The 13,309-nt window shown below is 47.9% G+C and overlaps 1 protein-coding gene across 2 annotated transcripts in view; it reads right to left on the bottom strand.

Moving 5' to 3' along the window:
* Window positions 1-13,309, bottom strand: part of MLLT1 (MLLT1 super elongation complex subunit) — a 35,424-nt gene that overhangs the window by 3,882 nt on the left and 18,233 nt on the right. The window contains exons 5-11 of one of the 2 annotated variants that reach the window (XM_058040699.1): window positions 11,897-12,022; window positions 9,283-9,828; window positions 4,594-4,681; window positions 3,669-3,780; window positions 2,148-2,247; window positions 1,867-1,938; window positions 533-604 (exon numbers count right to left, since the gene is read on the bottom strand). In XM_058040699.1, coding sequence (XP_057896682.1) covers window positions 533-604; window positions 1,867-1,938; window positions 2,148-2,247; window positions 3,669-3,780; window positions 4,594-4,681; window positions 9,283-9,828; window positions 11,897-12,022 — 1,116 coding nt within the window. Of the gene's footprint in view, window positions 1-532; window positions 605-1,866; window positions 1,939-2,147; window positions 2,248-3,668; window positions 3,781-4,593; window positions 4,692-9,282; window positions 9,829-11,896; window positions 12,023-13,309 lie in introns of both variants that reach the window. The other variant, XM_058040698.1, reaches the window with a different exon arrangement.

Below are 13,309 nucleotides of genomic sequence, written 5' to 3'. Positions count from 1 at the left end.
CAGAATATCCTGAGCTGGGAGGGATCCCCAGTGCCCAGCCCCTGTCCCTGCACAGGCACCCCAACACCCCACCCTGAGCAGCCCCGGGAGCTCCTGCAGCTCTGGCAGCCTTGGCACCATTCCCTGGGCAGCCTGGGCAGTGCCCAGCAGCCTCGGGGGGCAGAACCTTGCCCTGAGCTCCATGCCAAGGCCTGGCACAGCTGCAGCCCTTGCTGGGCTCCTGTCCCTGCTCCTCCATCCCCTCCCAGGAGGAAGCTGTCAGTCAGACCAAGCTGTCAGTCAGACCAAGCTGTCAGTCAGACCACGAGATCCCACCTTTGGGATTGCTACCAGCATGGCAGAGGGAAGATGCCCACACCACACTCCTGTACCACTCCAAACAAAACCATTGCATGCACAGCTGATTTTATTTTTTACTCGGTACTTTTGCTTTCAAAGCAAAGCAGAAGCTGTGTGGAAGGGTCTGGCTGAGCTCCTGGACCCCAGATCCCAGGGACACAGGGACACAGGGACACAGGGCCAGGGTCTGTACCTGCTGGAGCACGTTGCGCTCCCGTAGTGCCATGAGCCGCCTGTGGAGCTCCACCAGCTCATCCGTGTAGGCCTGAAACACAAACAGGGACACGTGGAGCTGCCAAAGGGACCTCCCCAGAGAGGATCACAAGAACCTGAGGCCCTTTGAGACATTCCCAACTTTTTTACTGCCTCCTCCTCCTTAAGTACTTCCCTTAAATGCAAGTGCTCTGAAGCGTTTTATTTTTTATTTAATGACACTCACACCTATAACCAGCTCCATAAACTGGGCAGAACCTTTAAGAACCTCAGTGAGGTGAAGTTCACCTTGGTGACCCTCAGTGTGAGCTCCTCATCAGGGGGTTCTCCTAATTAACTCCAAATTACCTGAAAACATCAGTGACCAAAACCCAGCAACCTACTGAGCAATCATCTGCATTTAGGTGAGGAAAAATCTTTGGAGTGCACTGTATTCCCAGGTGGTTTTACCTAAACCACAGCAGGAAATGAAGGATTGCTCACAGGCTCAATATGTTGATTGTTCTTAGGTAAGAGTGGTTTGTTTTTTTCTTATTTTTAGGTTTTTTTAGGCAACAGGTCTGTATCAGCAAAACTGATTTACAGAATCAGTGAATCACAGAATGGACACTGCTCTGCCCTCCCTGGAGGCAAGGAAAGAGGGAATTTCATTGAACAAACAAAGGTTCCAAGTAAACCTGCAAAGCAGAGCATCAAATAATCTTTAATTTAGAAGATCAAAGCCAGATGAAACTGCCTTTTAATGAAGTGCCCCAGCACTGCAGCAGTGACCAGGCCATTGGTTCAGACAAAGGGCAAACAAACACAACAATTTCAGCATTTTGCCTATGAACACCCCCTGGGGCTCCAGCTATTTAATGCACACAATTTCTGCAGTGTCACTCTCCAAAACCTGTCCTTTCAACATCTGCTTTTTGTTAAACTCAAGCTTTTACCCTGCTGAGACAGAACAATGAACAGGCTGGGCTGATTCAGGTGGTTTTGTGCACAGTGAGGCCCAACCATCCCCTGATTAAGCTCAGCTCCTTAATCACAGAATCCTGGGATGGTTTGGGTTGGAGGGACCTCAAATCCCATCCAGTGCCACCCCTGCCACGGCAGGGACACCTCCCACTGTCCCTGAGTGCTCCAAGCCCTGCCCAGCCTGGCCTTGGGCACTGCCAGGGATGCAGGGGCAGCCCCACTGCCCTGCCCACCCTCCCAGGGAACAATTCCTGTCCAAATCCCATCTAAATTTCATTTTTTCAGTGGAAGCCATTCCCTGTGTCCCGTCCCTCCAGGCCCTCATGGAAGATCCCTCTCCACAGGACACACCTTGTCATAGGTTCCCTTCTTCAGGATCTTCTCTGGCTTGTTACAAGACTCTGGGCTTTTCCTTCCAGATGCCTGAGGGGAAAAGAAACCAACAAAATGAGCTCAGGAAACAGAATGAGCTCAGGAAACATGGGGGTGTCACAGCAGAGAGCTGGAAAGGGAGGATCACCTGTCAGCTGAGGACAGGACAGGGAAAATGTGGTGCAAGGAAGAATTTCCAAGGCAGGGCAAACAAATACAACAATTTCAGCATTGGGAGGAGGGAGGCAGGGGTTTCCCACCTTGTTGTTTGCTGGGGGCAGCTTCTGCCCAGGAGGAGGCTCCCGGCTGGGCGGGCACGAGTCGGCGCTGTTGTCACTGTCACTGTCACTGAGGCTCAGTCTGAAAAGCAACAGCACAGATTGAGCAGCAAACTCAGCACCAGCTGAGCCACACAGAGCTCAGTGAAATTCTCTTCTTTGTCACAGATTACTGCTCAGGCTGAGAGAAAGGGATTCTTGCAATGTCCAGTGACCCATTTTCCCCAGGGAGCTTTGGGTGCCACATTACAGCACCAGTTCCACTCTGGCATTCAGAAGTCCCCTAGAACAACTCAGCACCACTTCATTTCAAACAGCAGCTGTTCAGGAATTCCTCCCAGTGTTACAAAGTACCTGCATGAGAGGCTCACTGATACTTCTACAGGCAAAAAATGCATTTAGTGTTGCTGCTGGTGTAATCTCTGAGATTTCCTATTTATTCTCATTCTCCTTTGGCCCTACAGATATGGCAGGTATCCTGTGGTGAACTGGTTATCCCCTAAAGGTCTACAAAAACACCCTTCAAAGTCCCTCTGTTATTGTTTCCTTGATGATGACATGTGCAATAATGGATATTTGGTGTTTGGTAACTACCACCAGCATTTCCAATGTGCAGCTGCTCTCTGGGCCAAGCATTTGGGTTCAAATATTCACTGGGACTCCAGGTTTGGGCAGTAACAGCATTTCCTGAGGGAAGAAGGTGAAGTTCAACTCTTTCCAGGGTGTGGGGCAGGAAAGAGCTGTCACTGAGTGCAGAGAGTGGAGCAGCCAGCACAGAGAGGGCAGAGAGAGCCCTGTGAGCCCAGAGCAGCACTGCCTGGCCCCACAGATCAAAGGTGCCACACTCCAGCAGAGATCTGAGGGTCACAATGAGGTGAGGTTTGAAGGGGCTCAGTCACTGACACCTGCCAGCCCAGCTCAGCACCTCCCAGTGCCTTCTCCTCTCTGTGCTCTGGAGCCAACCCTGCTGTCACCACAGTCACAGACATCTTTCATGGAAAATTCTTTCCTTAGGATTTTTCCTCCTGAGAAGCTGAGAGGCCTCAGGAACAAAATGTAAACATTGATTATCTGCTGCTGTGGAATGCAACAGGTGCATCTGTGATTGGCTCATGTGGTTGTTTCTAATTAATGGCCAAACACAGTCAGCTGGCTGGGACTCTCTGAGACAGAACCTTTTGTTATCATTCTTTCCTATTCTATTCTTAGCTAGCCTTCTGATGAAATCCTTTCTTCTATTATTTTAGTATAGTTTTAATGTAATATATATCATAAAATAATAAATCAAACCTTCTGAAACATGGAGTCAGATCCTCATCTCTTCCCTCATCCAAAACTCCTGTGAACACCATCACACACCAGCTCTGTGCTGAGTGACCCCACACATCTGCCCTTCCTCCCCTCCCACACAGAGCCCTTTGATTCCTCCCTCCACATGCAGAGCAGCCTAAAATGCAGAGGGTAAAAAGCAACCCAAGAGCCCCGCTGTGGATTTGTTACCACCTGGAATCCCTGCTGACAGGGTTTGTTTTGACTGCTGCCTCCTCTCCCGAGGAGCTGTCGTCATCATCCGACTCCTCAGACTGCAGATCCTCCACCATGGAGCGCAGGGGGCCTGGGCACAGGGACAGCAATTCAGCACCAGGGCAGAGCCAGCACAGCTTCAGCACAGCAAAAACCTTCACAGTCCCGCCCAGCCAAACCTAAACCCAGCCCCAGCACAGCCAAACCCTTCACAGCCCCACCCAGCCAAACCCTTCACAGCCCCACCCAGCCAAACCTAAACCCAGCCCAGCCAAACCCAATCCTGACTCCCCGTGAGATGGGACTGGCAAAGGACACCCTGTGCAGGCAGCTAAAGCAGAGCTGACAAACTTTACAGCTCCCTCCCCTCCCAAAGGAGAACAAAAGCACATTTTTCATGCCTGTGGGGTTGATTTAAATGTCACTGGAGACAGGAGCAGCGCAGCATTTGCTGCATTTGGAACGTTTACTGTGTTGCCAGTTTCCCTCCCTGGGTTATCAGTGGAGGGATCTGAGAAAGAAGCTGTTACACACTGGCAGAGTGATGAATGGCACATTTATAATTTTTAATAAAACATAGATGAGATTGGAGGAGAACTGTTCTGGTGATTCTACAGATCAGGCAGCAGCTAGACATTTATAAACTGAGGCAGAAACCAAAGCCAAAAGGGAAAGAACCAAATCCAGAGGGATTCCCTACTCATAAATTAGCTGCCAAGAAAAGAAAAATACTTGTTCGTGATGTTATAACATTATTGCCTTTTCTTGCTGAAGCATCACAACTCCAACACATGGCTGCATGCAAGAAACTGTATTATTATAGTGCTGGAAAAGCACATTTAATTCTCCTGAGCATTTTATGGTTACACAAGGAAGGTTTGAACAAACTCTTCTTGCAACACACCTTGACTGTGGTTCTGAGATGGCTCGAAATCAGAGTCAGAGCTGGAGTCGGAGCTGGAGCTGGAGTTGGAAGGGCTGGACTGGACAGACTTAACCCCCCATAAAAGGGAAACAAAAGAAAAAGAATCTTAATCTTTCTAATCCAGAAAACCAGAGCACAAAGCACTGTGAGGCAGGAGCATCACTCATCACTGAATACGGTTCTTGGGGTTACAGAAAAAAACAAAATGTGAGGTGAATAAAAACATTTATGGAATCTTGCAGGATATAGCTCAGCACTCCTGGGAGCAACATCAAACCCCTTCACACCATGAGGTTCAAACCCCCCAAATGATGATAAACATTTAAATTAAAGCCCTTGCTTTGAAGTGTGACAGATTAGCAGTACAGAACCCAAACCTACCCAAACCCTCTTAAAAAGTGTATTTATTGTACCCACCAAGGTTCCCTTGAACCTCAGACTGATCACTGACCATGGAGCAGAGTCAAGGAGTGGTTTGGGTTGGAAAGGACCTTAAAGATGATTTAATCCAAATCATCATCCCAGGGTGGTCCAAACCCTGCCCAGCCTGGCCTTGGGCACTGCCAGGGATCCAGGGGCAGCCCCAGCTGCTCTGGGAAATCCATTCCAGTGATGGATTCCACAATTCCTGCCCAATCTCCCATCCAGCCCTGCCCTGTGGCAGTGGGAGCCATTCCCTGTGTCCTGTCCCTCCATCCCTTATAATCAGTTTATTTTTCCTGCAGGCTCCTTCAGGCACTGGAAGGCCACAAAGAGGTGACCCCAACACTTCTCCAATCAATCCCAGTTCCCCACCTGTTTCCTCACAGACATGGAGATGTCTATCCCAGCTAGCTCACATGACTCCAAAATTAATTCTAAATTATTATTATTATTATTATTATTATTATTATATCCTAAACCCAGTCTCTACACCAGTTTGAGTGATCCACTGGCTCCAACATAACAGAGACCAACTCAACCCTTGTGACCCCCAATTTGTGTGTCAGCACCTGGCAGCAACAACAGGAGTTGTTACTGTGCAGTAACACTGAGTGAAGAGTAAATTAATTAAATTAATTACTGCTAACAGCAGCATCCAGGAAGGAAATTTAGGCAAGATTGGGAAATTTTGATCACAAATCCGATACTGGCAGCAATCACCTGCAATATCCTTGAGAACCACCAGAGGGCAGAAGAGGCCACAGCAACTCCCTCTGCCCCCAAGTAGCTCCTAAAATCCCCTAAAATGGGGTTTTTTTTGGTACTCAGTTTAAAGATTCTAGTTCTAGTTTAAAGATTCTCAATGTATTGTAATATCTTGCCTTTTTAAAATTAATTCCCTGGAAATCAGCATTTGAGTTTCACTGTTTCATTCCTAGGGATCCATTTACTACTCCTGATGCTGAAGAATCACACACAGCCACTGATAAATTATTTGACACAGGAAAGGTTAATACCCTAAAAACCTTGAGACAGGCACAAAGAGGCACAATCCCTGCCCTGTTGACACTGTGAACAAAATATTGGCAAGATTTTTATTATTTCACTGTAAGAAGGGGGAAAATGTGTCAAAAATGGTATTACAGCCCTTGGGAAGGGTTCAGGAGCAAAGGAGAATAATTGAACAGTTCCAGTATCAGGTCTGTTGGCACATTGAAGCAGATCTGGCTGTTTAGGGAAATTCCAAGATGGAAGGGGAGAGCAGAGAGAACAGAGTGTCCAGAACAGCTCTGGCAGTGCCCAAGGCCAGGCTGGACAGGGCTGGGAGCAGCCTGGGACAGTGGAAGGTGTCCCTGCCATGGCAGGGGTGGCACTGAATTATAGTTAAGGTCCCTTCCCACCCAAACCAGGGTGGGATTTTATGAATATTTTCAAGCTAACAGAGCACAGCTCTTGCATCTGACCCACAGCTCCAATCCTACATCCCTCATTCCTGATAATCAGCAAGTCTTCCCTTAAAAAATCCCTTAAAATTAACTTAACAGGATCTAAGCAGCAGCTGTTGGAGATAACCAATCTCTCCTTTTGCCATTTAGGCCATCAGCTCTTTGACAGCAGGATGCAGATGGACACACTCAGTGACTGTCACTGAGATGTGACCAAAGCAAAAAGCAACCCTGCCTCCCATCCCTGCCTCCCCTTTGTCAGCACCGAGGCAGCCAAGCATGAGGCCAGCTCAGGGAACTGGACTTGATGGGGGAAGGAAAAAAAAAATTTAAAAAACCTCAAAAGAATAAAGGCCAAGGAGCTGAAACAGCAGGAGAAGCTCTGCAGTGTCCCCTCTGAGCAGCCTGCAAAGATGGCAGCTGGGAGGCAGCGTGGAGCCGCAGCCCTGAGTGTTGCACAATCCCCTGGCTGCAGCAGCAGAGCTGATTTAAGAGTTTCCAGGCCCTGCTCCACCCCCACTTCAGTGATGTGGCTCCCACCGGCCCCACACAGCAGGGCCAGCACAAACCCTGGGGCAGAACCCGTGCTGGGGACAGGGACATCCCCCAGGGTGCTCCCCAGAGCCTGGGTGCTGCTGCCAGGGCACTCTGCAGCTGGGCTGGGGCTCAGGTGCCACAGGAACTCTGCCACCACTCCCTGTCTGCCACACCGAGTGTCCCCAGCACCCCAAACAGGAGCTGGGCCAGCGAGGACACCGGGCAGGAACTGGGACAGGACACTGGGGCAGCAAGGACACACTGGGCCAGGGGACACACACTGGGGCAGGGCAGGGGACACACTTGGGGCAGGGAACACTGGGGCTGGACACACACTGGGGCAGAGGACACTGGGGCAGGGCAGGGGACACACACGTGGGGCAGGGGACACTGGGGCAGGGGACACACTGGGGGCAGGGGGACACACACTGGGGCAGGGCAGGGGACACACACCGGGGCAGGGGACACTTGAGCAGGACACACTGGGCAGACACTGGGGCAGGGGGAAACACTTGGGGCAGGGGACACTGGGACAGGGGACACACACGTGGGGCAGTGCACACACTGGGGCAGGGCAGGGACACACATGTGGGGCAGTGAGGACACACTGGGGCAGGACATTGGACAGGGGACACACACGTGGGGCAGTGAGGACACATATTGGGGCAGGGACACACACTGGGCCAGGGGACACACACGTGGGGCAGGGACACACACCTGGGGCAGGGGACACTTGAGCAGGACACACTGGGCAGACACTGGGGCAGGGGACACACACTGGGGCAGGGCAGGGACACACACGTGGGGCAGTGAGGACACACTGGGGCAGGACATTGGACAGGGGACACACACGTGGGGCAGGACATTGGACAGGGGACACTGGGGCAGGGGACACACTGGGGCAGGACAGGCTGCAGCAGATGCTCAGCCCCACTGTCACAGGCTGTGGTTCCAGGGACAGCCTGGCAGCACTGTCAGCTCACACTGCTGGCACCAGAGGGGATGGGGACACCTCAGGGACAGCAAAGGACACTGAGGGATGTGCACAGTCACAGGTTTGCAGGGAGGGCTGGGAATGAAATGTGGGGCTTGCTGAGCACTGCTGCACATTGGTAAAAGGCTCAAAGGAGAGAGGAGCTGCCTCTTCCTAATGCCTCATGTGGAAATTTATCCATCTGGGAAGTGAAGTGATAAAATCCCAGAGTGGTTTGGGTGGGAAGGGACCTCAAAGCCCACCCAGTGCCACCCCTGCCATGGCAGGGACACCTCCCACTGTCCCAGGGGGCTCCCAGCCCTGTCCAGCCTGGCCTTGGGCACTGCCAGGGATGGGAATTCTCTGCAGAGTGGAATTAGCACTGCCCAATAAACTCTTCTACTGGGAGTCCTGCAGGAAAAACCCTTCCTGACAAACACATCAGCATTGTTGTATCACAGTGCTGATTAAATCATAATACAAACTGTCCCTAGAAAATTAATCTTAATAAAATAAACCTTTCTTAAAGTGGTCAGGAGGAACCAGTCCCAGAATTCCCATGACATTATCCTGTGAACCCTATTACAAGATATATGGCTCCTTTTTAACAAATATACAAGTGAAAAGTAGCAAGAGTTTGGATTTGTCTGTTCCTTCTTGCATTTTTTTGCCTTCTTTTGGAAAACACTTTTTAGAAAACAGAGGATGAGGAATGTTCTCAGTTGTAAAAAGGAAAAAAATATTTAGACAGCTTTTAAAAATAGTAGTACAAGAACATAATTTGTTTTATGTTTCACAACACAACTTACTTAGATTTAGTGGCATGTGGTTGCATTTTGAGCTTCAGCCAATGGCACATTTCTTACAGGCCATGATAGGAAGAGGGGGTTTATTTACATTTTAATACTGGGTTTTTTTCATTACCAAAACTCAGATTATTTCCTTCTTTTCTGAAATATGATCAGAATCTAAAACACTGCCTTTATGAGCAGGCAGAAAGTGTCTCTGTATCTCTTGTAGCTCTGTAGATGTCACTGCAAGGGATCAATGAGGGACCATAACCTTCAACTCTGACTTTTAGGTAACTGCCTGCAGATAAATCTCAAAAAGTTTGTACAGGAGGAACATTTAATACTGACTGGAGTTTCAAAGGAGAATTTTATTTGAGATAATAAAGCATTTCCCAATCTGCTGCTCTATCTTCTCTGAGAGATTATTTTTAACATCTTTTCCAGGCAGGGATTTAACATCATCCTTCCACACTGTGGTAAAGAATAAATCCCTACTCACCTCTGACTTGAAAGAAGTTTCATCCTCTGAGTTTGACTCCTCCATCTCCACAGGCTTTTTGATCTCCTTGGCCTCGCTCTCCGATTTTACCTTTTCCACTTTGGCATTCATCTTCTCCTTGGTTTGTTTCTTCTCTGGATATGAGGAAGACGAGGTTCTGGGAGATGTCCCCAGGATATTCTTCACCCCTTTGGAGCTACTCTTTTTTTGTTTTTTGGCACTAGGCTTTGGTGACTCCACGTTGGAGGGCCTCTTGCTGGAAGACTTTAACTCCGGCTGTGGCCCCCCCTTTGGAGAGGTGTTCTCCAGTTTGGTCTCCTTCACGGCCAGTTTTGGTTCCTTGAAAGCAGCTTTTGGAGGTGCCTTCTCCTCCTTAGGCAGTTTGTTCTCAGTTGGTTTTCTGGAGGAGTCCTTCAAAGGCTTGTTCTGTTCTCTCTCAAGGTCTTTGGAGGAGTTTTTGCTCTCAGAGTCTTTCCTGGGCCTCTCCCTGTGCTCCTTGGTTACTTTATGTGGCTTGGATGCTTTGCTACTTTCCTTGTTTGCATCCTAAAATTCAGCAACAGAAACATGCAAGCTGGGTATGAAACTGCAGCTCTGCACAGAATGATAAAACACATCCTCATAAACCACATGGCAATGTTTGTTCTGTGCAGAAATCCACCCCCACATGCCCAGGTAAACATCCACATTTCCCTCAAGCTGCTGCACACACACACTGGCAGTGAGCATTTCAACATTTAGGAAAGGATGAAACATGTTCTGCTCCTTTCCAGGCTCTGTCAAGGTCTAGAAACATCCACAGGTGTTTAATTCAGGTTTAGCCCAGGTAAATATCCAGATTTCTCTCAAGCTGCTGCACACAAATTGGCAGTGAGCATTTCAACATTTAGGAAAGGATGAAGCATGTTCTGCTCCCTTCCAGGCTATGTCTAGAAACATCTACAGGTGTTTAATTCAGGTTTAGCCCAGGTAAATGTCCAGATTTCCCTCAAGCTGCTGCACACACACTGGCAGTGAGCATTTCAACATTTAGGAAAGGATGAAACATGTTCTGCTCCTTTCCAGGCTCTGTCAAGGTCTAGAAACATCCACAGGTGTTTAATTCAGGTTTAGCCCAGGTAAATGTCCAGATTTCTCTCAAGCTGCTGCACACAAATTGGCAGTGAGCATTTCAACATTTAGGAAAGGATGCAGCATGTTCTGCTCCTTTCCAGGCTCTGTCAAAGGTCTAGAAACATCTACAGATGTTTAATTCAGGTTTAGCCCAGGTAAATGTCCAGATTTCCCTCAAGCTGCTGTACACACACTGGCAGTGAGCATTTCAACATTTAGTAAGAATAAAACATGTTCTGCTCCTCTCCAGGCTCTGTCAAAGGTCTAGAAACATTCACAAGTGTTTAATTCAGGTTTAGCCCAGGTAAATGTCCAGATTTCTCTCAAGCTGCTGCACACAAATTGGCAGTGGGCATTTCAACATTTAGGAAAGGATGCAGCGTGTTCTGCTCCCTTCCAGGCTATGTCTAGAAACATCTACAGGTGTTTAATTCAGGTTTAGCCCAGGTAAACACTCATACTTCCCTCAAGCTGCTGCACACACACTGGCAGTGAGCATTTCAACATTTAGTAAGAATAAAACATGTTCTGCTCCTTTCCAGGCTCTTTCTAGGAACATCTACAGGTGTTTAATTCAGGTTTAACCTGAATGCAAACACAGATGCAGCTCTCAGAGCACCCTGGAGGAAGGGAAGCAGGAGAATGTTGTCTCTTTAGCAACTGGCAATTTTCACCAGAGCTCATCTCAGAGCCCTTTATTTCTCTGCTGTGCTTTCAGTGCTTAATTCCTGACCAAAATTAAATCAGCCACTAACAGGTAAGTCATCTTCACTCTGTTTCATAACATCAGAAGGCATAACTGAAGTGCCAGAGTGTTTAGAGCCCTGAAGAACATGGCTATCAGAATTGAATTACACTGGGAAATGAATTGTTGTTAATACCTGTGACTGTTCAGGCTGACACAGTGCATGTAATCTGCTCTAAAACACATTGCTTGGGGATTGTTTCCCCATGTAGGATTATACAAAAATAACTTCAGTATATAAGGGAAAAAAAGAAAAAACTTGAGGTTCTGTGGAAGTGTCAGGCCCTAGCTGCTGCTGGACACAAACATCCAGCATGGAAAGCATCCCTTGGAGCAAGTGAAGCAGGTTTGATGTGCTCTCAGCACTGCCCTGAGGAAGAGGAAGGGCTGACTTCCCAAGGGGTGCAGGGCATGGCAGGCAGTGAGAGAGCCCCAGAACCCATCCTCAGCATCAGGGACAAAACCAGAACCATCAGAGAGGATTTCATCTGCCTTTAAGCACGACACAATCCACCAAAAAATCCCAGTCTGGCACATTTAATTTTCTTTTCAAAACTTCCCTGGAGAGAAGTCTATCAGATCATAAAAAAAACCCTCCTAGAGGCTGGGAAGTTCCAGACCATTAAGTACTGAACTGCAGAGTACAAGGAGGTTCAGAATTAGCAGCAGCCAGGAACAGCTGCTGAACAAGCCCTCAGCAGCCTGGCCTGAAAGACTCCCTCACCTCAGGCTGACCCAAACATGTGCTGCACTGACCTTTGACCCATGGGAGGGTTTGGTCTTCTTGGGATCAGAGAAGGCAGAGAGAGGTATCGTGGGCAGCATTGGATAATCAGGACTTGGCCTTGAAACAGTCTCTGCTCCTTCTGGCATCACCATTACCTGGGAATAAAGAGGAGGGAAATTATGTCTGCACAAAGTCTCACGGACTATTAACTATTAACACATGATTATGTTGAGCCACTTGCTCAATTAACACACTATTATTCATCTTTTCAATGTTTTTTTCCTCGCCTGCTTAAAGGCCATAAAAAAGATATTGTCTATGGAATGCTCAGTTTCAAGGCAACTCCTCAAATACAGAATATTAAACTCACAAAATTGAAAGGCAGCAATGCAATATCGAGTGTCTTTCCCAAAGGGAATGCCAATATTCTGAGCACAGGCAGGCAATAAAGCTCTGGACAAGAACTCTGTGTTCTGCTGCAAATGCTCTTCCCCTGAAAAAGGCAAGGGAGATAAATCTGGAAGGAATGAGCAAGATTTCCTTGGTTTAGGAAAAGCTGAATTTGCTGTTTCAGGGGGAATAGGAAAAAAACAGGGCTTGGGTCTCTCCCTTCACAAAATCTTAACACCAAGCACTGAGCTCCATGGAACAATTCCTTTCTTACCTTCCCTGCATTATCAGGAGAATTCTGTGAAAAATTGTCACCAGAGAAAAGGCATCAAAAGCGATTAACAGCTGAAACACCTCAGTACACAAGGACTAAAATACCATACTGTGAAAATCCTAGAGAGCAGGTGATGTTCCAGCCATCCTAGGGCTGAAATGAGCACCTTCCTCTCTCTGCCCAGTACAGGAAAGCACTGGCACACAGTGAACATGAATTATGGAGTGCTCAGGATTGGAAAGGGCCTTAAAGCTCATCCTATTCTACCCCTGCCATGGGCAGGGACACCTCCCACTATCCCAGGCTGCTCCAAGCTCTGTCCAACCTGGCCTTGACATCCTCTGGCTTATTAAAAACTTTTTGCACTTTGTGGTTTGGACTGATTTGCCCAGATCTTGCATTTATTTGAGGATTATCCTTTAGTCTATCCCTGCTCAATATCTTCCCAGATGGAAAGGTTCAGTTCCTGTAGCAACCCATACTCAACTAGACCTTTTAGAGAATATCTACTTCTGTCCCCAAGCTGTTTTCACTCTATATTATCTAATTTTTCAATAATTTTTTTATTATCTAAGCCACAAGTAGCTGGTGCCAGGTTTAGAGGTCATTTATTGACCAGGAAGCACTAACTATTAAGTTAAAAAAATAATAATAAAGAATGGTTTGAAAGCCCCTCTCTTTCCTTGAGCTTTTCTGTACTGACCCAGCTCTTGGCACCAGGCAACATCCACAGCAGATCCCACTTTCCAGAGGGGGTTTCTGCTTTGATATTAATGCT

This window comes from Melospiza georgiana, chromosome 26 (assembly GCF_028018845.1).
Source record: "Melospiza georgiana isolate bMelGeo1 chromosome 26, bMelGeo1.pri, whole genome shotgun sequence".
Taxonomy (NCBI): Eukaryota; Metazoa; Chordata; class Aves; order Passeriformes; family Passerellidae; genus Melospiza; species Melospiza georgiana.
Note: the sequence above shows the minus strand (reverse complement) of the source record. Positions and strands in the feature narration are given on the sequence as shown.